This window comes from Dermacentor variabilis, chromosome 2 (assembly GCF_050947875.1).
Source record: "Dermacentor variabilis isolate Ectoservices chromosome 2, ASM5094787v1, whole genome shotgun sequence".
Lineage (NCBI taxonomy): Eukaryota > Metazoa > Arthropoda > Arachnida > Ixodida > Ixodidae > Dermacentor > Dermacentor variabilis.
In genome coordinates, this window is record NC_134569.1 from 170,268,672 (window position 1) to 170,293,575 (window position 24,904).

The window sequence follows — 24,904 nt, forward strand, 5'->3', positions numbered from 1 at the left end:
CGATGAAACGGTCTATAGCTGTCTGCTAATTTGCTGTTGCAATCGATGCTTCGCCTCCCGGTCGAAACTGGAACTTTTTACTACGAGCGCGCAACCGAAGAAAACACATACAAAAAAAGTAGGCGACGGTAGGCGCTAAGTGTTGTTATGTTGAAAGGCCTGGATGAGAGGCTATATCCAAGTATATTTACAAGTACACTGGTGCCTTATAGTTAAAAGGCGATAGACTTCCCCATATTCAGATCATAGTCGTCTTTTAGGCACTAATAGCCATTTTTGTCCTCAGTGCTACTGGCCTCTATCAATATTTTGACGACGTGATAGCGACGTAATTTTGAGAGTTTTGATTGAAATGCGCAAAACAGTGTGCAAGGAGTTCGAAAACAATATAACTTTCGAGCTACGTGTAAAATCTCACACCCTATATCTGAAGCAATCTTTTTTCTGTCAAATTCACGGCGTTACATTCATGATACTGCTCTGTGATTATTTAGAGTGTTCCTGGAAATATTCATAACTTAATAAGCAAGGTTTTCTTTCAGCTTCTTGCGACAGTACGCGCTCCTCACATAATTATCGAAAATATACGCAAAAGTCGCCATATACGCAAAAAGAATGTAAGCCAGTATCTCCATATTATTTTATTCAACTCCTCTTAGCAAGTTTCGCCATCCTATTTGAATGCCAGCACGTGTGAAACTGACGAGTAGTTAGTTTCATACATAGCCATTGAGTACGCGTAAAAAATGTGAATAAGCATAAGGAGACAACCGGATATCCTGACACCTCGAGACACTTTCAGATATCTTGTAGAGCAGGCGTGGTCTTCAGGCAGTTTAGCGCCATGTCAATATCGTTTGTCAGTGTCAGCTATCGCGCCCTCAGCAAAACACTCCCGCCGCCATTTGACATGCTTAGCAATGCGGCACTGATGACTGTAATTTATCTGCGTACTTTCTCCGTTGTCGTCGTTTCCTGGTGATTAGGGTCACGAAAGGGTTCTGCAAAATAAATATACTATCACATGCTATGTACTTCCTTAAGCGGTTCCTCTTGGAGGCGCCATGCGTTCCAAACGTTCTGCTAGTGATCTCGAGAAGATTGCCGACCTTTTGTTTCTGCTTGTACAGTCGACAATGCAGATCCGTTAAAAATAGCGCTGAGCAGACATATCTCACATTTCGCACAAACTGTCTTCCAAGTAGTTTATTGCCTTTATCCTAGTGTAAACCCAGGAGATTCTGTGTCCTCTACATCTGCTCTGTATCTCATTCATCTAATGGCACTTACTGGTGCAGCGCCTAGGGTTTAGTCTAATAAACGAAACTCATATGTTTTCAACTTGGGAACTCGATAAGGCAACAAAAGATTTCTGTTATGACAAATTGCTAAGACACGACGGGACGTTGTCTAAATGATGTATGAAGAGAACACATCGAACAGACGTGGTGATGGCCTAGTTTTGCATAAAGGAATGCGTGAAGGCAAGTTTTTGATTCAACGCTTTGTTGTGTCAGCCCAAAATATTTCCTGGAAGAGGCAGTGTGACTATCCACCATTACGTTTTCCCTTATTTCATCGTCAGTAATCTAAGAAGTGCTTCACTTTCGTTGTCAGCAATACTGGCAGATCATGAAAAGTGGATGGCTAAAGAAAAATAATGCAATAGCAATTCATATTCTTAACGGCCGTATGACGGTCGTGAAGAATACGAATACGTCACACGTCAATTACGATCGTGCATATTTATGATCCTTTAGAATAAAGTACCCTGTTCATGTTTACTCTCTCAGTCAATTCACTTCTTCCATGCATGTTTATTGCACATAAACCTAGAAACCTAAACAAATAATAAGCCTTCGAACAAGGCTCAAACTTGGCGCCTCGTTAAATGACGCGTACTTGAAAGCCTGCAACAGCTATCGGTCATAACTACGTAACTTGCATCTATTTCGTGTTTATGTAAGTGAAACAGAATGGACACGCAAAAACGTCGGACGCAGTACTCATTAGCAATAATATTTTATTCACAGCAATAAAAAAGTCCGGTCAAGGAAACAAAATTGCAGAGGCGTGTAATCAGGTAGCTTGTAAAAAAAATAATGAAACGTTTGAATGTTTCTTCCAGGATATAACACGCTACCTCCTTGGTATTAAAGTGTTCAAGCAGGTGGACATCCTATAATAACATCACTCCCCCTTTCTCGCTCTTCCGCACTATGCTTGACATTTCTTTACCGCAACGCGAATTACGGACAGCGCAACAAGAGGGACAACTATGGGCTGTCTGAAGGCACGTACTGTGTGCATACTGCACACTTTTCTATAGCGTTAAAAATGAGCTCAGACGAAGGCAGATGCAGCAAAAATCAAGCAAAGAAATCAGAAAACCGGCAGTTGCTTTTCACCGTCAAGCAGAAATTAACTTTTTGCAAAGGACAGCCAGTCCTAACATCTTGTGTAAAATCAGCTCCGGTCGCGTGCACTTTAATAAGCAATACAGACGGTGACTTGGTGACCACAGGGGAAAATATGGCACTTGTGTTCGGCTCGAGCTCAGGTCTTTCGAACTAAGCCATGTGCTTACCAAGAAGCAGGGATATGTCATGATATTCTTCTCTGACGTCATGAAACCTAAGGTTGTTTTGTTTCTTGTTCCCAGTTCCGATTTTAGTTTATTCCCGTATTGCCAAACATATGACTAGGGCTGCGCTGAGTTTGATACCTCAAAATTCTTATTTAAACAAGGATAATTTACCTCATGGCCCATAATCGCGTTTTGGATACGTTGGAGCGAAGGCTGAATTGAGGGTAAATCACAAAACCAATTACACAATAGTTACTATATTATATAGGTATTTAGCTAAATACCATTGTATTGTATTTTGTGCAAATTTGCACTCCATGGGCGGAAATGAAGGTAAGCATGTTGTTATAATATTTTCCCTAATGTAGAACAGTGTTTGGTGATTACAAGACAATGCAAGTGCATTTTGCACAAAGTGTTCTGTACAAGGGCTTTCGCTTGCGCCTTTGATGCTTACAGTTTCTTGTAACCAGTAGGTTTCAAGTCTCCAAGACATTTCAATCTAATATGTTCAAATACATTTCGTAGGCACTCCGTAAGGTTATGCTTTTTTTTTTAGAAGCACGATGCATCCTGCAAAGACGTCTTTCAGTCTTCCCCAGCAACCGGAGCTGCGATTCTTCGGAGAACACCAGTGTTGCCATCGAGCTGCACATAGTCACCTAAGATAATAAAAATAAATTAATCATACTTCTGGCGACTGTTTACAAACCCTCTATAATTTCAACCTTATTAGGAACAAAGAAGCCTCATAGTTGTTCTACGCATTCACATTTAGGAATTTAGGAAAAGGAGGGAGAGTGCCGGAAAACGCGCTAGGTTATCGATAACCTTTCTGGGTGTATTGCCTAGCGTTTGTCATGTGGAGATGTACGTGCACGCAGCTGGCATGTAACGTCAAAAAAAGTTATCTTTCTCTCCCGCTAAATTACGTTGAAATAAATTTTCCGCAGGTTCGTAATCAGATGCCGGTTTACAGCGGTATCGACTTGTTAAACTTAACGTGTCCGGTAGTGTCTAGAAACAAAAAAGCTCTTACCACACGCGAGCATCGTGGTGACACCTTCGATACCAACGACACAGGGTAGACCGTACTCGCGCGCAACGACAGCACCTGGAAGGAATACGAGTAACGTAAAACGCTGAAGTTTTTTGACTGGTAATCCGTAAATCCTTTCCTTACGTCACATTTTATCGGCTGCGCGTGGGATGTTACCAAGGAGTCTGTACGGCTGCGGCATTGAAAGCTGAGCAGCCGTCCAGCAACAAAGCATGCGTGGAGCTCCGAAGTGGCCGTATGACCCGGGCACCGTTGAGAACACTCAGGCGGTACAGTGATAAATCATCACTAAGGAAGCCAGCAGACAGGGCGCCAGGAAATTTACGATAACTCACTTGGCTTTAGTTGATGTATCAGTTGCTCAGCTTAGCATACATCTGCGAAGGTTTATTTATGCACTAAGCATTCTAAATCTACTTCCCCCGTGTTGGTGTATCAGCTCTTCTATACGTAGCCCCTAGAAGGTCGCTTTCGCTCGCGATACACTAGCGCAAGCCTAAGGTTACCAAATAGAAAATACAACAGCTGCATGTTGGCCTTCTATGATGTCTATCATCATATACTTTTCAATTCTAATCACTACATTTCAACACCAATGATGTTCAGCACTGTGTACAAGAAAGCCCATAATGCTTGACGTGGTCCACGGCCTCGTTTTACAAGCAGCACCAAACAGCAGATGATAAAAAGTGTGTCATATATTCAAGTTAACAACACAACACTATTTAAAAAACAATACAAGTACAAAAAACGCGTGACGTACATAAAGAATGCTTTTTGGGGTTAGGCCAAAAAAAATGTTTCAGTGGCCACTGAAACATTGAAAGCGTGCAGAATTTGTGTGGCCGAATATCTATATAGATAAAGATAGCACAAAATGCGATACCGATTATACATCATTAACAAATGACATAGTATGCGCAATACTTCTTTCACTAATGTATACACAAGGATTTAGCACCAGTGATACGAAGCGTAAATGTTGAATTTGACCATGTATAAATCCGGTTACATCAGCCAGTTTTGCAGTTAGGACATGCCATCTTAGCGGGCTTCCTCGGCTGCTACGGTATAAGAACGGAAACAACGGCAGAATGAAACACCAGTGAATATAACAGGGTACTTTAATTTTACTTTAGGTACAGAAATTCGAGCACTTGCACAAAAGGTTGCGGTCACTTTCAATGCTTTACTTTCTGGCAAAACTGCAAATTGTAAGATTTTTACCATGCACTGACAGACTTGATGGAAAGCCGCGGCCAGGGTAACTCGATCGCAAGCAGTACTCGCGCACGGAAGTCTTGTTCTTATGTGATGAGACGTGTGTAGCCATTTTGTCTTTATTACACAATGATGCCCCTGTGCCTTAAGACACGTAACTTAAACGACGGCCTTTAGCTCAGAGAAGCGTATGGGCTTGTTAGTAGGGCTGATTACCCTGTTGCTCTTTCGACAGGCGTGATACAGACGTCCTGCTCAACCAGAAAAAAGTGCATCACCCGACGGTATCCGTTCTGTATTAAATTATCGTCGCTTAGGATAGGATAGGAATAACTTTATTAAAATCCCCGGCAACCGACGGTTTAACGCGTCGTGACGTTGGCCAAGTGTCGACCCGGGGTTATGCCCAATACTCTTTTCTACCCCAGTTCGGCCCGTTTGTGGTGGGTCGCGAGGCTTGTGCTTTTCGAGCTCACCCCGGGCAATACGTTCTTGCAATACATTAAGTTGATGTAAATACAAATAATGACGCCTAAGCACGTTCAAGCTACTCTGCGTAACAAGTTAACTAAGTGTATCAATACTTAAAATCATAACAACCAGCGCGCACACGTTACAGTACAGGTGGTGACGGCGTCAGAACGCTCGCAACATTTTGGAGAATGTGATATTTTTTTCACACATAAGGGATAAATATATGGATAAAACGGCACAATGTATTGCCATGATGCGGTCACTTCTAGGCTCAGTTGGGGGATCTCTCACTTGAGCTGTGTTTGTGATTATTTTTCTCGCTTTTCTTAGGAATTCATAGGTTCAGGACTTGATAGGTGGATAGGTGATATCAACTTTCCTCCAACCGCATTTGCTGATGTAATACATATAAAGCAGCCTGCTGCGCAATCAGCATAAAGCTACAAAATTGAGGTGTGTAAATATGAAGTGACTTCAGCTAATGGAGCGCAAAGGACAATTATACTTAGCGGCCACTGCTGGTATACCACTCATATAAACTGTAATTACACACACCAGCGTCAACTCCTGCTTCTTGCAACCTTAACTGTCACACATCTCCAATACATTTCGCAAGCCAACCACTTGGGGCAAGATTATATAAATAGAGAGCTTGCAACAAAAGGTAATGGACAAGAAGTTTTGCTTTAAGGACAGCAACATGTAGAGAACTAAATAGCCAAACGCACCATCTCACTTTAGTTCTCTTATTTAAGTGCAATCACTCTCGAACCACGAATGAGTAATCCATATGACTTGTTGGTATGACCATATATTATGTTAAAATCTCTCTGGTAACTACACAGACTTTCCATTTCTTGAATACCATATTTTGGTAGCGAATGAAAAAAGAAAACTTGCTAGGGAGCACGTTAAAATATTTTTTGGCGCTGAGCCCTGAAGTGCGAAAGCAAATACCCTTAGCATTTCACCGCATCATCTTCCATTTCTTTCGTATCATGAAAAGCCAACAAACACTGACACCAAGGACAACATAGGGGAAATTACTTGTGCTTCATAAATGGAATGAAGAAACGATAAATTAATTGAAATTAAAGTGGACGAAAAAACAACTTGCCGCAGGTGGGAACCGAACCCACAACCTTCGCATTTCACGTGCGATGCTCTACCAATTGAGCTACCGCGGCGCTGTTTCCCCATCCTCTTTCTTGGGCATTTATGTGCACTAGTAGAACCCTGGGAGTGTTAACCAGCGCCACCGCTCACAGACCTTGGCGGCGGACGTGGAACGTCCTTTTTGCCGCAGGCGTCACGAGACCGTGATCTTTTTGGGTGAAGGCAACTGGTCAATAAAACCACATATCCTACCTGAAGGCATCAATGTTGCCAGATTCGAGACCCTCGTTATGTAATAAACGAGAAGAAAAGGGGTTAACTGAGGGGCCCGAAATTTATTAGTCATATCATGAGAAGCCAAAAAACACTGACACCAAGGGCAACATAGGGGAAATTACTTGTGCTTAATGAATGGAACGAAGAAACGATTAATTAATGTAAATTAAAGTGAAAAAAAACAACTTGCCACAGCTGGGAACCGAACCCACAACCTTCGCATTTCGCGTGCGATGGTCTACCAAATGTCGAATCCAGCAACATTGATGCCTTCAGGTAGCACATGTGGGTTTATTGACAAGTTCCCTTCACAAACAAAGATCCCGTTCTCGTGACACCTGCGGCAAAAACGACGTTCCACGTCCGCCGCCAAGGTCTATGAGTGGTGGCGCTGGCTAACACTCCCAGGGTTCTAATAGTACACATAAATACCCAAGAAAGTAGATGGGGAAACAGCGCCGCGGTAGCTCAATTAATAGAGCTTCGCAGGCGAAATGCGAAAGTTGTGGGTTCGGTTCCCATTTGCGGCAAGTTGTTTTTCGTCCACTTTAATTTCCATTAGTTTATCGTTTCTTCATTCCATTTATTAAGCACAAGTAATTTCCCCTATGTTGTCCTTGGTGTAAGTGTTTGTTGGCTTCTCATATTATGAGTAATAGAAATCGGGCCCCTCGGTTAACCCCCTTTCTTTCCATTTGTTTCGGTCTCTTTCACTGTAATCTGAGTGCTTATCGTGAGGTATTTACAAACAGTCAGTTAAATTGGCTCGTAAACTGCCCAAGGTGTACAGAGAAGTCATCGACGAAATTTCGAGTTCACACTATAAATTTTGCAGTTCATGATCATCTTCCTAGCCACCGTATTGGCAAGCAGGACACCTATTTGAAAGGCATACAGTGATGTGATGCATACACGTAAAGCACTTCCAAGAAATGACAAATGCACTAAAACCATCTATGTGTACCAACTAGCACCTCCTGAGTTGAAGTTCACAATGCATTCAAGTCATAAAGAGGTTGAAAGGTACGGAACATATCAACAAGAGGTTTACAGTTCTGCAGTTTTGTTCTGAGAGAGAACTCACCATGTGACAGTGGGCCTCCTATTTCGGTGACGACTCCGGCGAGCAAAGGAAAGTACGGTGTCCAACCAGTGTCCGTCGCTGTTGTGATGAGTATGTCACCCTTCTGCACGGCACAGGAAAGTAAAGATGTTCGTTTACATAAGTGTATACTTCCCTCAGAGCTCTTCTGTGCAATAATTAATTCTGTCCAAGTCGGTTTTCAGGATAGAATCAATTAAGAAGGCATCTCCACATACCATGATGTACAATATCCGTGCTTCTTTTTCAAGCTTCTTAAAGACTTTCTGTATGAAATCTTTCTGCAGAATGTGAAAGGTGCCAGCACTTAACGTTGCCGAAAGCTGTTACGACGTTTCTTCTGAATTTGAATGAAGAAATAATTATTAAAGACATTTCACTTCTAAGAGTCACTCTACAGAGGTATTATATTGATTTGATTGCAATTCGCCTACCAAACGAAATGAATCATTTACCGTGAGCTCTACCGGCACCTTGCCGGCAAGGACATCGTGATTGGCTACTAAGGAAGATGGCTTAGTGCGATACACAATGTAAGGGTGAATGCCATAAAAGTAAGAATAGTGTCCCTTAAAGCACACTACATTTGCGGTTGTTACATATTCGCCAGAAATGTACACAAATAATTCTATTATGTCCCAATAACGTACTCCACTCTATCGCACAACCTCTTTTACAATTCAGTTGTCATAAGAATTCGTGGTTACGTGGACAATAAATAACACAGTAAACTTTCAGATTGCAGGTAGTGTGTTGCTACTTATCTTGGAATGGCTTTCAGCCCTAAAGAAGAATGAGAATATAAAGCGATGTAGTACGCACTTAGAGCTGTTTCTGGTCCTGCGTATATTTTCGTTGTACCTTTGTTTGCTACCGCTGGAAGCCCATTCCAACCATCTAACAAAGCAGATGAAATCACTATAATAATCAACGTCTACTATCTCTCATGGTACAAGGTGCTGTGCATTGAAACCTGTAACCACGATAAGTTTCGTATAACATGACACAAACATTTAGGAGACGCATCAATGATGTATAGCTAGCGAATGTTTTATATAGGTAGGCATTGGGACGGAGAAATATTGATTAGAATTCGCTAAAGCAATTCATTATGATTTCATTTCACAACGCACCACCCAGTGGCATCACCTATACCATGAATTGTCCATATTGTGGTGTAAAGTTCGTAAACAGAGATAAGGTGCCTCAGAAAGGCTGGCCAGCCTTTCTGAGGCACCTTATGCCTGTTTACAAATTTTATACCACTGTGTGCTATTCCATCTGTCAGCCCCTTTCTTGATTTTGGACTTGGTAATATTTCCCATTTTAAGGGAATTTCAAGCATGTTGCATGTTTGAGAAACATAGGCTCTCACAATGCAAACGCAAGACGTTCCAAAAAACTTCCCATTCTGCAAGCTTCTTGTTCGCCGAAAGAACACCGGTTTACCTTACGCCGTCGTTTTTATATACTGTAGTTTTCAAATTGGAATTGTTGGTGGCAAAATGGTGGTTTAGATTGCAAAGGCGAGGGAAACAAGAAGTTTGTCGAGAATCATTACAAAAAGCCCGTTGCCTGATGGACTCATTCATACGAATAAGTCAGGGATGGCGTTCAAATTTGGTAATTTGGAAGGTGGCAGCAGTATCCTAGAAGAAAGCTAGGCATTTGAAGGGAACAACTAGACACTTAGGTACTCTCAAGCGTTGTATTGCTTTGAATGTAGTACTTCCATGTCACTATTTGGCGAAGAGCAACCAAAGACACCCACATAAGCCTTCCGACTCAAGTTTGCTCTACATGACGCTGTATGAGTTAAGATATGGCAGCAGAGGCACACTTGATAAGCTGAAACTAGCTGCAATAGAGCTTGATCTTTACATATTCAGAAGTTGTCTTACCATCAGCCACTCAGTGCGATAGCCTCGCGCCACAGTAGTGATGCTGCCAAACCAGATAAGAAAACAAATTAAGAGCCCCACAGCAGAACTGGCTATGGGGCTCTTAATTATTAGGCTCCTGGATTCTTCAGACCTATGTTTGGTTTCATTGCACGGGCCAAGTACTCCCCTATGTCACTAAAAAATTGTAATAAATGAACCTTATCAGTGCGGCCGTGAAATATACATTTCATAACAATCTTAAATATAATTTAAAAAACAAGCTTTCTTTCGTTTTATTTATCCCTCTTCTCCAAAAGTGATCTTGATAAATTTGGCAACATACTTTAAAGATTATAAACTAGCACACGTAATCAATGCCCACTTGTAAAAAAACAGAAGATTCCACCTATAAACCAAATGGTTTTGGGTTACGTGAAAAAAATCTTTACACTGTTCAATATTGTGTCGCATCTGCAAGGTCAACTTTTAATTTTAAGAAAAGAGATACGGAACAACGTGCGCCGTTTAGCAAAGTTTCATCTTGAGCAAAGCACAATTACCGCAGTTCTTTGGGATAAATGTAGGGATACACATGATTGACGCAATTAGCTTTCTTCAACGTCACTCGGACCTGTTCATTTCTCCCAACATATGCAACAAGTCGCACTTATTTGCATATTTTAATACCCAATCATGGTGATATTACTAGGATGATAATATATAATACATGCAGCTATCATTGCCTATAAAAAACGCTGTCGCAAACAGAATTTTGCTTTTCTGTGCTTCACAGTCCTTCATTCTATGCTAGAAACGGCGTACCAGAGAAGCGCACTTCACTGCGATATCTCGTTGTCGTTGGCTTTATTTCTGAGATTACCGTCGTTGAAGGAAACTTTAATGATACAATTTGAAGACCGATCACGTTGGCACGTTACCTCTATTAAATGGGCTTCTTCGAACGTCGGCACCACTCGAGCTCTGCCCTCGGCGATACCCTGAGACATCGGGTTTCCTGGATGACAATCACAAAACGACTGGTGAAGACGGGAATGAAATAAAAAAGTCAATTATTAATTTCGGAAACGCCGCATATTATTGATCATCAAGTCGCATGCTTGTCTATTGTACGCTTGTATATCTGCTTCTTTTTTCCTTCGTTTCGAAGCCGCGAAGGAATTTTCCACATGGTCAATTACAGGCGAAAACAAATGCGGCGTGAATGGCAGAACGCAAAGCAAAAATTCAATTTCTCGGACAGAACGCACGAATGATATACGGGCGCTGTCCTATGCCCCACCGATAACAACGCATTTCTTTTTTTTATTTCTGGATATTAGCAAACACAGGCTTCCTCAATTTCAGCACTTTTATTCCACGGCCGACAATGAACACAATCGTATTAGCATTTGCCATGCTGCAGTAATTTCAAATACCACCCTCAATGACGGAGAAGGGAGCATGCCTGACATAGCTCACACTGTAGTGCTGTCGTTAAAAGACGCGCATTGCAGAGTTTTCCCTAAAGCGAATATCTTCCTGTGGCTCTTTCGCCCGTTTTTGTTGTGATGGTTGCGTAGTCGGACTTTCACCGCCAATACAAAGGCGCCCATGCAAGGGACGTGCGCTCTAGCACAACAGTACTTCGGGGGTGCACTCATCGGCCAACGCGAACTCTTTATCTCTCTCAGGCCACGTGCGGTCGTGCGAAAGCTCTGGGGAGTTTGAAGCATTAAATGCTTCGATGGAACGTTCGAGAAGCATAACCTTCCTTTTCTCCCCTCGTCCTCTCCCCCTATATAACGACTGCGGCTGGGCACCATGCTTCCACGCCGGCGCTCGATCGTTCCGCTGGAGGCAACGCACGTTTGACGAATCGGCTTAGGCGTATGTCCACGTACACCACCGCTGCAGATCTACTCGTTAACGACTCTGTTGTCTGGGGAATTGCACAGTGATATGGCAAACGCTACTAAACTTATTCACTGCATCAAATACACGTCTTCAAGGGCATCATTCTGTTGATAACGTGAATCTCTTTCTAAATGGAGTCAGTATCATCGATATGACTACGGAAAGTCGAGGTGGTAATAGAGGAGGCGGTTTAGGTTCACAAATAACAAGAAACAAAGCATTTGCTTGAATTGAGAAGCCTGCACACGCCCGCAGTGGAGCCTGTGAGTCCTTCCATAAAAATGTCCCTACTTTGACATACACGTTTTCTTTTTCCATCCATGTACGTACATAAGGAACCACCCATCTCATATGAATCATTATGGCCTCGTTTACAAGTAGAAATAAAGACTGTATCTTCAGAATACTAATTGTCGCCCTAGTGAAATCTACGAAATGCAAACAAATCCATGAAGAACCTGCATTTGAAGAGCACTTATGTGACGCCACAACTTGCATCTAACGCACCCGTTGCGGTAACCTAACTTTCGCATTTTATGCTCTTCACATGGAAGTAAGATGCTGAAATGTTGTAAATTGTCTGCCTACATGAGGTTCTTTTCGTATTACTGTTTTTTCTTGATTTGTACGAAGGCTACCTTACGGAATAGAAAAAGAACAATGAAAGACATGCATGAATGCAATCCTGCGTCACGGAGGAAGTCCAGCAAGGTTCTGTAATAAGAGCCGTCTTGACTCCACTTGTTGAAGTCAGCATGTTGATCATTGTTGAGGCCACACCGTCTGAGCAAAGTCTCCCGAATATGACATGAACCAAAGAAAGTCTACAGCAGGTGACACACATCAGTTTCTTATACCTGGGGGGGGGGGGGGGGGTACAGTTTAAGTGGGCGGCATTATCAGTGGCGAAGCCCTTCTACATGCAGGTGAACGCAGGGGTGAGGGCTACCCCAGCCTGCATTTCGCTCAGGGAAACTACCTACACCTTTGTGAGGTTCATGACGTACAGCGGACGCTCATATAAGCTGGTGGTAGCGTTCTCCATAGAAACTCGCGATTTAAAATGCCTGATTATATAACGCAGAATACTAATAATCTGAGGTGCGATTTAGTTATGGAGTTTGTATGAAGCTACTAAACCTAACGACCACCACCCCTTGAACTCTCTTTCTCTTCCCTTTAAAGATACAGCGCTGGAGGGGGATTGCACAAATTTGAGAGAACTGTTTCGAACGCGCATTAAACTCTTCAAGAGTTTTCTTTCTACATCCGCCCATTTGTTACTGACTTAGCGAAAGCGCTTTCACAGGGACTTTAGCTAAAGTTGGAACCTGAATCGCGCTAAGCTCGAGTGTATATACTGGATATACGTTTAGCCTGGGAACCGACGCTGGTTCCACCTCCAGCATAATAGCTCTAATACTACTCAATTCAAACAAAATTTTGCTTACCTTTGATTTCGAAGTCTCCTTCAACGCGTTTCCTGACTCTTTCGATCTGAATCACCACCAGAAAAAGATTGTTTTAGAAATTTGCGGCAAATTGATCAAATCCTGTACAGTCATTGACTATGAGAACTCCTTCTCTATATTATTGTTTTTATAAGCAGTAATCTATATTGAATAACTCAATTTCAATCCTATTTCATCAATCTTTGACAATCTCAACAAATATGTTCGTTAGTAACATATTTGCTACATTCGCGTTTCCCACTATGAGGCTGGAAAGCAAAGCTGCAGCTATCGGTTTCATTTCTTGGACATACAAATATAATGTAGAGTTATTTATTTAGTAGGTCTCTGTACCAATAAAGAGCAAAACTAATAGGATACCGATCAAGTAGAGCTATGTGGGTAAGGTACTGATCCGTGCAACAAAAGATGGCTTTCCAGAGACGTGTTCAGACTGCACTGCAAAAGAAGCTCATACAAAGACGCAAAAGCAGCGAGTTACAGTTTCAGAGTCACAGCGTTCTACGTGAAGGAGTCATTATGATGCAAGTCAAGAGGGGCTGAGATAGAATCGCACACTGTTCCAGAATGTATCTTCCATGTTGGAATGATATATTGCGGCACCACAGAGCGTTACCGTTAAATTCTGAATCATTAGCAGCCTATCGTGGTCTCTGGGATGGAAGCTGGGCACGCATAAAATCCTGAATCCCGGAGACACACGCATCGCCTCTAAACACACGTGGATGGCGCGCAAATGAGCTCTCATACAGTAATCTTTTTGAAGGAGTGAACCTATTCCGCTAACTCATGCGGAATATCATAACTACTAGCTTCAGTGCACAAAAAGTATTCCTGGCATTGGTGACACGGGCAGAGCAGCGACATATTCACCGACGCTGGCGTTATCGCCTTGGTTGACTTGGTCCTTTTAAGATGACGAATCTCCTTCTGACCATTCGTCCGGTCCTGCTCGCTTCACGCACGCCTAATTGAGGCCATCGCAGCTATACATCAAGACACACTCCTCCGAAGGCAAAGAACATGACTCGCCATTAGGTGACTCTGCAGTAGTCCCAATATGGCTCCGCTCTTATGAAAACACCCTCGAGAATAGTTTAACCGCTGTCAATGAATTACATCAGCAAGTAGCAAGGTATTTGTGAATACGATGCGGTTTACGTGGCAAGACGATGTACCACAGTAATTATACTTGGTCACATTTATGGCGCTGTCACTATTCCGAAGGATGGTGGAACGGTGAAAGCCTGGCACCGAGTGCTAGAACCATAACATACGAAGTAAATCAGTACTGTAAGATAAATAATAGTACGAAGGATACCTCTGCACTCTGGTAAACATCCATACCGGCTAGAACCTCGTATTTAGCATATACGGGTCTTGACATTCGAAGACCACTTTCTGTCTCTTGAATAATAACGCGCGCACTGAAGAGCTAAACAACTTCCATGTGCGCATCAAGCAGCAAATAAATGCTTATTTTTACGATAACGCATTGATTTTATGCCCTGACAACCTTTCAGCAGACGCCGTGGTGTGTGTAAACTATACTGTGCCTTCGATCCAAAATGCTGGTAAACTAACTTGAAATAGGAAATACTTACGGGCTTCGGCACTCCAATTAGAATTGTTGGATACTTGTCCTTGTCCAACTGTTCGTAAATTTTCTGTCGGCGTTGGGCTCTAGGAAAGAGGAAGATGGAATCAGAACAATAGGAAACTGACAAGTGGTCGGAGGCAACTTGTTTTAGAATGATTTAAATAAAAGAAGTACCGCGGAATGCAAGCCGTTGTACGACAGAATGAGATTAAAGGACCAAAGAAATTGGATTTCCGCAGTAAACTAAGTATCAAACGGAAGAGTTTAAGGCTAAAGTAAAACGAGCAGTTTATGAAAAATACAAATGTTGGCATTTGTGCACTCCTTTGTAGCCGCCTTATCCACCGAAATTAGCCAGAATCTTTAGGAAATCTTTCCACAGAATAACTTCACTCGCTTATCGCTTACAATTAAGGAATGAATGTTAGGTGACGGATATCAATAATAACAAAATGAAGAAAATAATTGAAAATGACATGAAAAACCGCTCGAGGAGTACTAAGTCATGTCGTTCCTGAAGTCCATTGTTATTGTGTGTGCGCGCGTGTGTGCGCGCGTGTGTGTGCCCGTATGCCCGTGTACCCGCGTGCGCGCGTGTGCGCGCGTGTGCGTGGGCGTGTGCGTGGGCGTGTGCGTGGGCGTGTGCGTGTGCGTGGGCGTGTGCGTGGGCGTGCGTGTGTATGTGTGGAAATACAAAAAGATATTGAAGAGCGACGACGATAACAGTGGTCAGCCCTCATACAATGCGCATTGAAGGCATAACCCAGTGACTCAAGCCAACGAGACAAAGAATGGATATATGTGAAGTTAAGAATAATTGAATTTGCTGCTTTTTGTTGGCATGCACGATTGTATAAACCGTCGGTATTCAGCTCAAAAGCTGATACGGACATGTATAGAAATTAAAAAAGAACGACGTTAAAAAGTAGGCGATGCTATTGAATATGAAAGTAAAGACGCAGAACAATAAATTAGGTGGAAGCACTTTATTCATTGTGCTTCCACATATTCGTAGTACCTTTCGTGTCATGCACGCATCGTATCTACGAATCAGAGATAGATGCGTGCTCTTCATGTTGAATTGATATGTGTTGAATAAACGAGCGTGTAAAGACGTTCATTGACCGCCTTTTCAAGGTGTCACTTCTTACTGCCACCTACTAAACTGCCGAAAATGCAGATTGCCTTGAAAGGCGAGTGTTTTAGCGGCGGTTTGTGGGAGCCTGGATTCTTCAACAGATTCTATACTCGAAGGAACAAAAGAGACAGAGCAAGCACGGCTTCCTTCTGAAAAAAGTAACAACATCCAATGGGAGGCTGCAACACAACAGTAACAGAAAGAAAGGCAACTGAAGCCTGTCACATCAAACGGATATTGCTTATATATATATTTTTCTTTTTTTTTCTTCAATTCGTCGCTGTCTCTGAAGGATACATTCTTATGACCAGCTTTAATCATCACAAATATATCGATACTGCATACTCAAACTCACGTATTCTTCGAGTCGCAGTCTCTTTCACTGCTTTTTTGTTGTAATTTAAGCCCATAACAGAGACCAATTGTTCACCGGTCATCGTGTAGGCTGGGACGCGCCCGCATCGCCGTTATCGGCCCTTGAGGCCGTTGGGAACTGATAGCCAGGAAAGAACAATGCGAGATATGACCCTCCGCCCGTACTAATCTCAAGTGACACTTGGTGTACTTCCCATCGCGTGCGTTTTGACATTGACATCACTAAGCTACGTGCGCCGCAGCCTTGTAATGTGAATTATTGCGACCACGTCGCTGAACTGAAAGTTCGAAACTATCAAAATCGATAGGACTCAAGTATTAAAACGAAGTGTAATGTCTAAGAATACCAGCATTTTTTAGCCTTCTTTGTGTGCTTCATATTTCATGCCAGGGAAATTGCAAAGAATATTGATACGCTGGACGACTCTGCTTTTTAATCTTCCCAGAAGCGTCGCCACTAAAATTTGAAGACACTTTCCGATATGAAGGCCCGCGTAAGCGTTCTTGTTCGCGCACTTCTATTGATTATCTATTCAAACGGACGCGTTTTCAAGGAAATTTATTCTCGTGATAACGAACACATGCTGTTACTGTCGAACTTGAAAGAGACAATTGCTCTGTGCTTTTGCAGTTCGCATATTGAAGACGTATGTTACACTCGAGATATTGAGTCCAGCACTGCGTCACAGGAGTGAACAAATTTGTTTCTCTTACTTGAGAACCAGCTCTGGGGCCCTCGTGCGGAGCAAGATGCCTATCTCTTCGTAGCTCAGGAAGAAGAGCAGTTCCGGTGAAGGGAGCCTGCCCTCAAGAACCATGCGGCGCGCCAACTCGTGGCACATCAGTCGCAGTTGGTGGATGACGCGAACTATCGCCGACTGCAAGACAAAGTAAAAATGATCATCCAGTAGGCGAACGTATAGAAAGGAGCTCTCTCGTTCATATTCTATGAAATTTGCGACAGCGTTATAGCTTGTGCACCCTTCCGTTTTTCCGGTGTATCGTGCGTCGCAAATGGCGCATTTGAAGAGATAAACGACGTTACAAATGTTGCAGTTTTGATCCCCTTGGATCTTGAATGAAAAGGAAAAAGCGCTGCTCTGGGCAACGTTAGTGGTGCTCATCATGGGGCAAAGTTTGCATCGAACTTTACCAATGTATAGTGCGCAGACTTTGAAATTAGTTGAGGTAATTATGAAGGACGCGACAACAGCTAAGAGGTTGGCGGCCTGTCTGTATGCCACACGCGCAGGTTCAGGACCAATGTGGCACATTTTTCTCGCCCTGTAAGGGTATGGTATTGTGCTGGTGATTTATGTTAGGAGTTGATGCTGAATACCTGATGAAAAGATTATCCCGTGAATTATGGGGAGCTGTTTTACTGCTTATGAGCGCATTGCGATGAAGGCTGTCTCCTTTCAGAATCGTGCCGATGATAAGAGGGGGAGCATAGCGCTGGCTTAATAAGTCGTTATGGAGTTGGTCTTAGTTCGATGTAGTCCTCTTTTTTAGTGCATATCCGCTTGAAACGAATGCTCTGGCTACACTAGAGTCTAGAGTACTGTTGTATATGCTAGAGTCCGGAGTGGGGTATGAATGTATGTATATATATATATATATTGTTACGCGCGAAGGAGACCGTGTATAACCCTTACGGATGAAGGGGACCGTTTACTTTAGGTCGCGAAGGTGAGCGCAAGAGCGGTCAGCTGGTTTATCAACTGAGCGTCGTTCTCTTCTTTCTTCTTCCACTCGGGACCGCAAGCACGTTCACTGGTCTTCGTTTTCTTCATGCGTAACATTCCTCTCGTCGCAGACGAAGCCCGCCGGGCGAGTCAATCCATGTGTCTTGACGTGAACAATTTCAAGCGGGCGACATGGACCACTTGTGTCTTGGCAGCTCTTCTACCACTCGCCGTGAGGCGAGCTATGTTATACGTGACTTCCGTGAGTCTGCTAATAATCACAAACGGTCCATCGTAGGTGGCCAAAAGCTTTTGGCATAACCCGCGTTTCCGTACTGGAGTCCACAGCCAGACTAAATCACCAGGGCGATAGGTTACCGGACGGTGGCGAATGTCGTAGCGTACTTTTGATCTGTCCTGCGATGCCAAAGTGCGCAAACGAGCAATACGACGAGCTTCTTCGGCGAGGCAGAGAGTCTCGGCGACAGTGGAATTTTCGTGACTGCAGAAGGGGAAAACAGTGTCGATTGTGTACCGGGGTGGCCGTGCGTACAGCAGGAAGAAAGGGCTATAGCCGGTGGTCTCGTGCTTGGCGGTGTTGAATGCGTACGTGATAAAAGGCAGTACGTCATCCCAGTTCTTGTGGTCGGATGAAACGTACATAGATAGCATGTTTACAATTGTTCGGTTGGTACGCTCCGTAAGCCCATTCGTCTGTGGATGGTATGGTGTCGAGTGACGCAAGTGGGAATCACACAAACGAAGCAGCTGCTCTACGACGTCCGCTGTGAATTGTCGTCCACGGTCGCTGATGATCACGCGGGGCGGACCATGTCGCAGGATCACATATTGCAGCAGGAATGTTGAAACGTCAGTGGCAGTGGCGGAGGGCACGGCCGCCGTCTCGCAGTAGCGTGTGAGGTAGTCGACGCACACAACTATCCAGCGGTTTCCCTTGGCTGATTTGGGAAATGGGCCTACGAAGTCAATGCCCACTTGTTGGAAAGGCGTGCTTGGAGGCGGGATCGGCTGCAGAAGACCTGCCGGAGCAGTAGATGGCCGTTTGTGGCGCTGACACTGCATGCAGCTGGCCACATACGTCTCAACAGATTGTCGCATTCCAGGCCAATAAAAGCGTTCCTGAATCCGGTAAAGCGTCCTCGCCGAACCCAGATGGCCAGACGTAGGGTCGTCGTGCATAGCACGCAGAATCGCTGTGCGAAGGCTCTCCGGCACCACTAGGAGAAAACGTGCGCCAGTGCTGGAAAAGTTCTTCTTATAGAGGAGTCCATCACGTACACAGAAATGGTTTGCTGTCGTCGAGGCGGTCGTAGCGGTGAAGAGCGGTGTTAATTTATCGTCTTTTCGCTGTTCGGTTTTGAAGCAGTCGAAGTCTGGAAAACGCGGCGACACAGAAGCCACGAGGTGATCGAAGTCATCGGCGTCACAGTCCGTAGTACTAAGTGGCATACGCGAGAGACAGTCCGCATCAGCGTGTCGTCGACCACTCTTATAAGAGACGGTGAAGCTGTATTCTTGCAGTCGGAGCGCCCAGCGCGCAAGGCGGCCACAAGGGTCACGAAGATTCACAAGCCAACACAACGAGTGGTGGTCGGTGACCACTGTAAAGGGGCGTCCATACAGGTAAGAACGAAACCGCTGAACCGCAAATATTACCGCGAGGCATTCTTGTTCCGTCACAGTGTAATTCTGCTCGGGCCTACTTAATGAGCGGCTTGCATATGCGATCACGTGTTCGCGGTCACCGCAGCGTTGAACTAGGACGGCACCAATACCTATGCCACTGGCATCCGTATGGAGTTCTGTCGGAGCTGAAGGACTGAAGTGTTGAAGAACCGGTCGTGACGTCAGCAGGAACTTCAACTGACGAAAAGAAGAGTCGCACTCCGGAGTCCACTCAAAGGGGGTGTCCTTTCGTAGCAGGCATGTCAGCGGATACGCAACGTCGGCGAATTTAGGAATAAATCGGCGGAAATAGGAACAAAGCCCCAGAAAACTACGGAGCTCCTTGACACAGCGCGGTGCACTGAACGCTTCAACGGCTGCTGTTTTCTGGGGATCAGGGCGGATGCCATCCTTGTCGACGAGGTGCCCAAGCACAAGGGTTTGGCGGTCTCCGAAGTGGCATTTCTTAGAGTTTAAAACTAGACCAGCGTTTCTGATGCAGTTCAGGACAATATCCAGACGCGAGTTGTGTTCGCTGAAGGTGCGGCCAAAGATGACGACGTCGTCGAGATAGCACATGCAGATGTTCCACTTCAAGCCACGCAATACAGTGTCCATAAATCTCTCGAAAGTTGCCGGAGCGTTGCACAATCCAAATGGCATCACATTAAATTCGAAGAGCCCGTCAGGGGTTACAAAGGCAGTCTTCTCCTTGTCGTCAGGATGCATCGGAATTTGCCAATAGCCGGATCGTAAATCTACTGAGGAAAAGTAAGAGGCGGAATGAAGGCAGTCTATTGCGTCATCAATACGTGGGAGTGGGTACACGTCCTTTTTTGTTACAGCATTCAAACGGCGATAGTCGACGCAAAATCTCCAAGATCCATCTTTTTTTTTAACAAGAATCACTGGAGCTGCCCACGGACTTGCTGACTCTTGTACGACTCCCTTTTTCATCATTTCGTGCACTTGTTCGTTGATAATCTGGCGCTCTGATGGTGAAACACGATATGGCTTTTGTCTAATCGGATTTGCCGAACCCGTGTTGATGGTATGGCGCGTTCGAGACGCAGGGATTGCAGGTATATTGTCCTTCTGCGCAAAGTCGAATACCGAAACGTGCTTCGAAAGCACACCCACTAACGTTCGGCGTTCACTCGTGCTGAGCGATTTATTGACCATCGACAAAAGGGCCGTTTCCGAACTGTGGCCGTCAGGTTCTTCCGGCACATCTGTAAGTTGAGCCACTGATAAGGACGCGTGTTCCCTGGCGAAGGCTAATTTCATGCCGTCAGGTAGTATAACGGGCTCCTTAGAACAGTTTACGGTCCATAAGCCAGTGCGTCCGCCTTTGATCGACACCACACAATGTGGAACCAAAACATTTTTCTTCATACAGTTACAGTGCATTGGTTCTACGGTAGCTTCGAAGCAGTCGGAATCGGCGCCGCAACAGACAACGGGAACGCAAACGGTAGATGATGCAGGTATGACCGTATCACCACAAACACACAGTGTAGTTTCGCGATCTACAGGGTTCTCCAGGAGTCCTGATGGAATCCTACCACTTAAGAATACTTTTCCGGTGCGGCAGTCGACAGTAGCACCACACTCCCGCAAGAAGTCCATGCCGAGAATAACATCATGGGTCGACCGAGGAATAATTACAAACTCTGTCGTAATAACATGGCCTCCCAAAAATACGTCAGCACTACACACACCAATAGGTCGCAACGGCTCACCACTCACTCACAGAATCTTCGTCCCATTTAAACAAAACCTTTCGCCCTAACACGTGTTTAAACGAGACACTCATGACCGAAATTGTTGCGCCTGTGTCCACCAGAGCCATCACAGGGACATTATCTACAAGCACGCGCACTTTGTTTTTCAGCATCAACACAGGAGGTATTTCTGTCAGTAGCACGTCTCCAGCGACCTCACCCATCGGCCGCGCTAGCTAGTTTTCCGGTGACGAAGGGGACGCGGTGCGACGCAGCGGTGAGGGAGAACGGGGAGCACGACGTTGCGGTGGGGGTGTCAAACTTCTGTCAGATGCTGGGGAGCGATTCCGGGAGCTGCTCGGCCAATACTCGTCGCCAGACGATACGTGGGCTGGCCACGGGGCACCGTGTGGCCGTTCGGAGGGCCGAGAAAACTCTGACGGCTGGCCATACCACGTGGTCATACGCTGGTTGCAAAACCGCGATATATGACCTGGACACCACAGGAATAACACACCGGGAGAGGTCTAAACCTTGGTCGTTCGTCCATGAAGTGGATATTATCATTTTCGCGCGTGTAGTGGGTTGGTTCGTGGCGTGTGTCACGACGATACATCGGGCGTCGAGAAGGCGTGCGCTGAGTGCATCGGTCATAGCGCGGAGTCGGCGGGCGTGTTGTCATCCTCGACTGTGGGGCTGCGCTGTACTCCACGGCCGCTGCGGTAACCATTGGTTGCCAAGGGGCCGAATGTGGCGCCGTCATAGCCTCACGTGACGTGTACACGCCATGGTGGTCAACAGTTGAATGCAACAACCTTTCGCGGCGGGAAAGTTCCTCGCGGACAATCTGTCGGATGGTCGAAGGGAGGTCGAGGCAAGGACTCGTGTCCACACTGGCAACCGTCGTAACGTTTGCCAACCGACCAAACTTTGGCGCAATCCGACGCATCTTGAGCGTTTCAAAAGTTCTGCAGTGCCGAATGACGTCGGACACAGAACTGAGGCTCTCCTTTCCGATTAGAAAATTGTACACATCCTCAGCCACTCCTTTCAGCAAATGCCCAACTTTATCTTCTTCCGACATGCGAGCATTGACCACCTTGCACAGCTTTCACACTTCTTCGATGTATGTTGTGCATGTCTCACCTGGTAGCTGCGCCCGTTGCGACAGTGTCTGCTCCGCACGCTTCTTTTTGGCGACTGAGTCCCCAAAACACGCCTTTAACTCGTCAACAAAATGTTCCCACGTCGTAAGCGCGTCCTCGTGGTTCTCATACCACACGAGGGCGGTATCGGTCAGGGAGAACACCACGTTGGTGAGCTGAGCGGTTGCATCCCACCCGTTGGACTTGCTCACTCGTTTGTAGTGGACGAGCCACTCGTCGGCATCTTCCCCCGCTTTGCCTCCGAAGGTGGGTGGAACTCGGTAGTATGGCAGCGGACTGCTAGGCGCTGCCCTCGGAGTGGCTCCTTCTTCTGGCATGTCGAAGATGGTCACGGCTGATGGCGGGAGGCCGGCAAGTCGACGGCTTCGACGAAGCTGCGGCAGTGATGGTTCCGTTGTTGTGAGCGATACCCCGCACCTCCACCACTTTGTTACGCGCGAAGGAGACCGTGTATAACCCTTACGGATGAAGGGGACCGTTTACTTTAGGTCGCGAAGGTGAGCGCAAGAGCGGTCAGCTGGTTTATCAACTGAGCGTCGTTCTCTTCTTTCTTCTTCCACTCGGGACCGCAAGCACGTTCACTGGTCTTCGTTTTCTTCATGCGTAACAATATATATATATATATATATATATATATATATATATATATATATATATAACACATTCCTTCCTCTGCCCTATAGCTGCGCTCTATGCGTGTGCAACTTTTATCTACATTGTAATTTCGCCAGCGACCTCCTTGGACATTTTTCAGTTTCGGGTCCTAAACTGTTTGCATTTCTGACCTTTTCATGATGTATCCACTCGTTTTTCACAAGTGTAATTTTCCATGGGGGCTACTTAACATTTACACTGTCTAAAATCTTAATTCTTGCGCGGTCCAATCTTTCGTTCTAGTTGGCCTTTAACTTTTTTCCCATACGGAGTTCTCAGACTTACCTTCCCGGTTTCCCGTGCTGCAACACTACTTCGCGCTCTTGGTACGACCAGCTTCAAAATGAGCCTGAAAGGAAAAGCTCTTCATTAGCATGTTCTGTCCGCTAAGCACGGATACTAACGTTGTAGCAAATCTTAGCAAATATTCTTTTATTAGGCTCTCAATATAACGACGTCAGCATTGGACTCCGCTTGATTTTAATTTCGCTAAAGTAAGAGTCCCCGTTGCCCACGACCTCCGCGTCAACTGTATAGAGAGTAATATCAAATCGTAACTCGTTTCACGAAGAATTATGTATGGTGACATAGGAGTGCTGCACGCAGAAAGTATGGACCATATGAGAATTACTTGATTGAAGGCACTCGCATTTGACAGAACGATAAGCTTTGGGAAAATAGTGCATTGGTTTGGCTTTAGTAAAAAAAAAACACGAACTTTCCGCAATAGTGAGCGAATGTACCTGCAATGTTTGCTGTCAGCAAAATGACCACAGAGCCAACGAATGAGTTCGGTTGTACGCAAATGTGGAATTATGAGACGTTAAAACCCGTTGCGCGAGGCCCTCACATTAAAAACTACGCACGAACCCAAACTCGCACGCGTTTGCAATTCCTTGCTCAGCACATCAAGAAAGGTAACACCTGCTACCCCATTACATGAACCAGAAGATGACCACCTCATTTGTGTTCATTGCGCAGCACAAAAGCGCTCATTGTAGTAGAAAAAAATACAATAAAACCTACCTTTGCAAAGCGGATAGCCGGAAAGGGCATTTGCTAACATCCCACGGAGGCAGCTCCTTTTTGTTTGCAGTCTGGGGAGCCTTTGCGGCAGCCTGGAGAGTGTGATAAGGATCACAGTTCATTGCGCTTGAAACTGTAAGCAATTATTGAATAAACTAATGCGAAGCAAGCGTCGAAGTATACAATCTGTCTGACGTGAATTTGTTCGTAAGAAGCTCATGCTAAGTCGAACAATTCCTCATCTCGTGGTACAGAATTAGAGAAACTTCAAAGACAGAGACACCAGTGATTACGGAACGCCTTCACACTTCAGAATAGTGGTAACATATTTATCGGACGTCGCTATTCGCAAAACAGCCATGCTGCTTCAGGCCTTTCTTTTCCTATATATAACCGAATCTGAGGGTATCACTGTATGTCACCTAAATCAGGAAGTGGAAGGTAAAACGCCCTATGGCCCGGAAAGCCTTAAAAGCGTATTCCGACTGCGAAACACGTTTTCAATCAGCCCGTCGATATATGCTTCGTAATGGTCAGCCTATGTGCTGGCCCACATCTTCATTCCCGATTATTCTGTCACAGTACACAGTAACAGCGTTGCTCACGCGCTCACGTGCTCACATTATGTCGCGTGTGTCATCTAAAGCTTATTTACCAGGCCATTTGTTAAATAAACTTACGATTTAAATGAGAACTTTGATGTAAATGAGAATAAGCTGGTATATGAATAAGAACCGGAAGTAGG

At 44.9% G+C, this 24,904-nt stretch overlaps 1 protein-coding gene and 1 non-coding gene across 2 annotated transcripts in view; both read right to left on the reverse strand.

Annotated features, from left to right (window-relative positions):
• Positions 1 to 2,006: 2,006 nt before the first annotated feature.
• The window catches only part of LOC142572934 (rifampicin phosphotransferase-like), a 103,431-nt gene continuing 80,533 nt past the window's right edge, over positions 2,007 to 24,904 (reverse strand). The window contains exons 32-40 of the mRNA XM_075682392.1: positions 24,160 to 24,251; positions 23,419 to 23,482; positions 16,933 to 17,096; positions 14,710 to 14,788; positions 13,085 to 13,130; positions 10,658 to 10,734; positions 7,819 to 7,921; positions 3,627 to 3,701; positions 2,007 to 3,249 (exon numbers count right to left, since the gene is read on the reverse strand). Of these exons, the coding sequence (XP_075538507.1) occupies positions 3,176 to 3,249; positions 3,627 to 3,701; positions 7,819 to 7,921; positions 10,658 to 10,734; positions 13,085 to 13,130; positions 14,710 to 14,788; positions 16,933 to 17,096; positions 23,419 to 23,482; positions 24,160 to 24,251 (774 nt within the window). The 3' untranslated portion in view covers positions 2,007 to 3,175. The remainder of the gene's footprint in view (positions 3,250 to 3,626; positions 3,702 to 7,818; positions 7,922 to 10,657; positions 10,735 to 13,084; positions 13,131 to 14,709; positions 14,789 to 16,932; positions 17,097 to 23,418; positions 23,483 to 24,159; positions 24,252 to 24,904) is intronic.
• TRNAS-UGA (transfer RNA serine (anticodon UGA)) lies at positions 6,457 to 6,529 on the reverse strand. Its single transcript has one exon. It is a non-coding gene; the product is annotated as a tRNA-Ser (tRNA).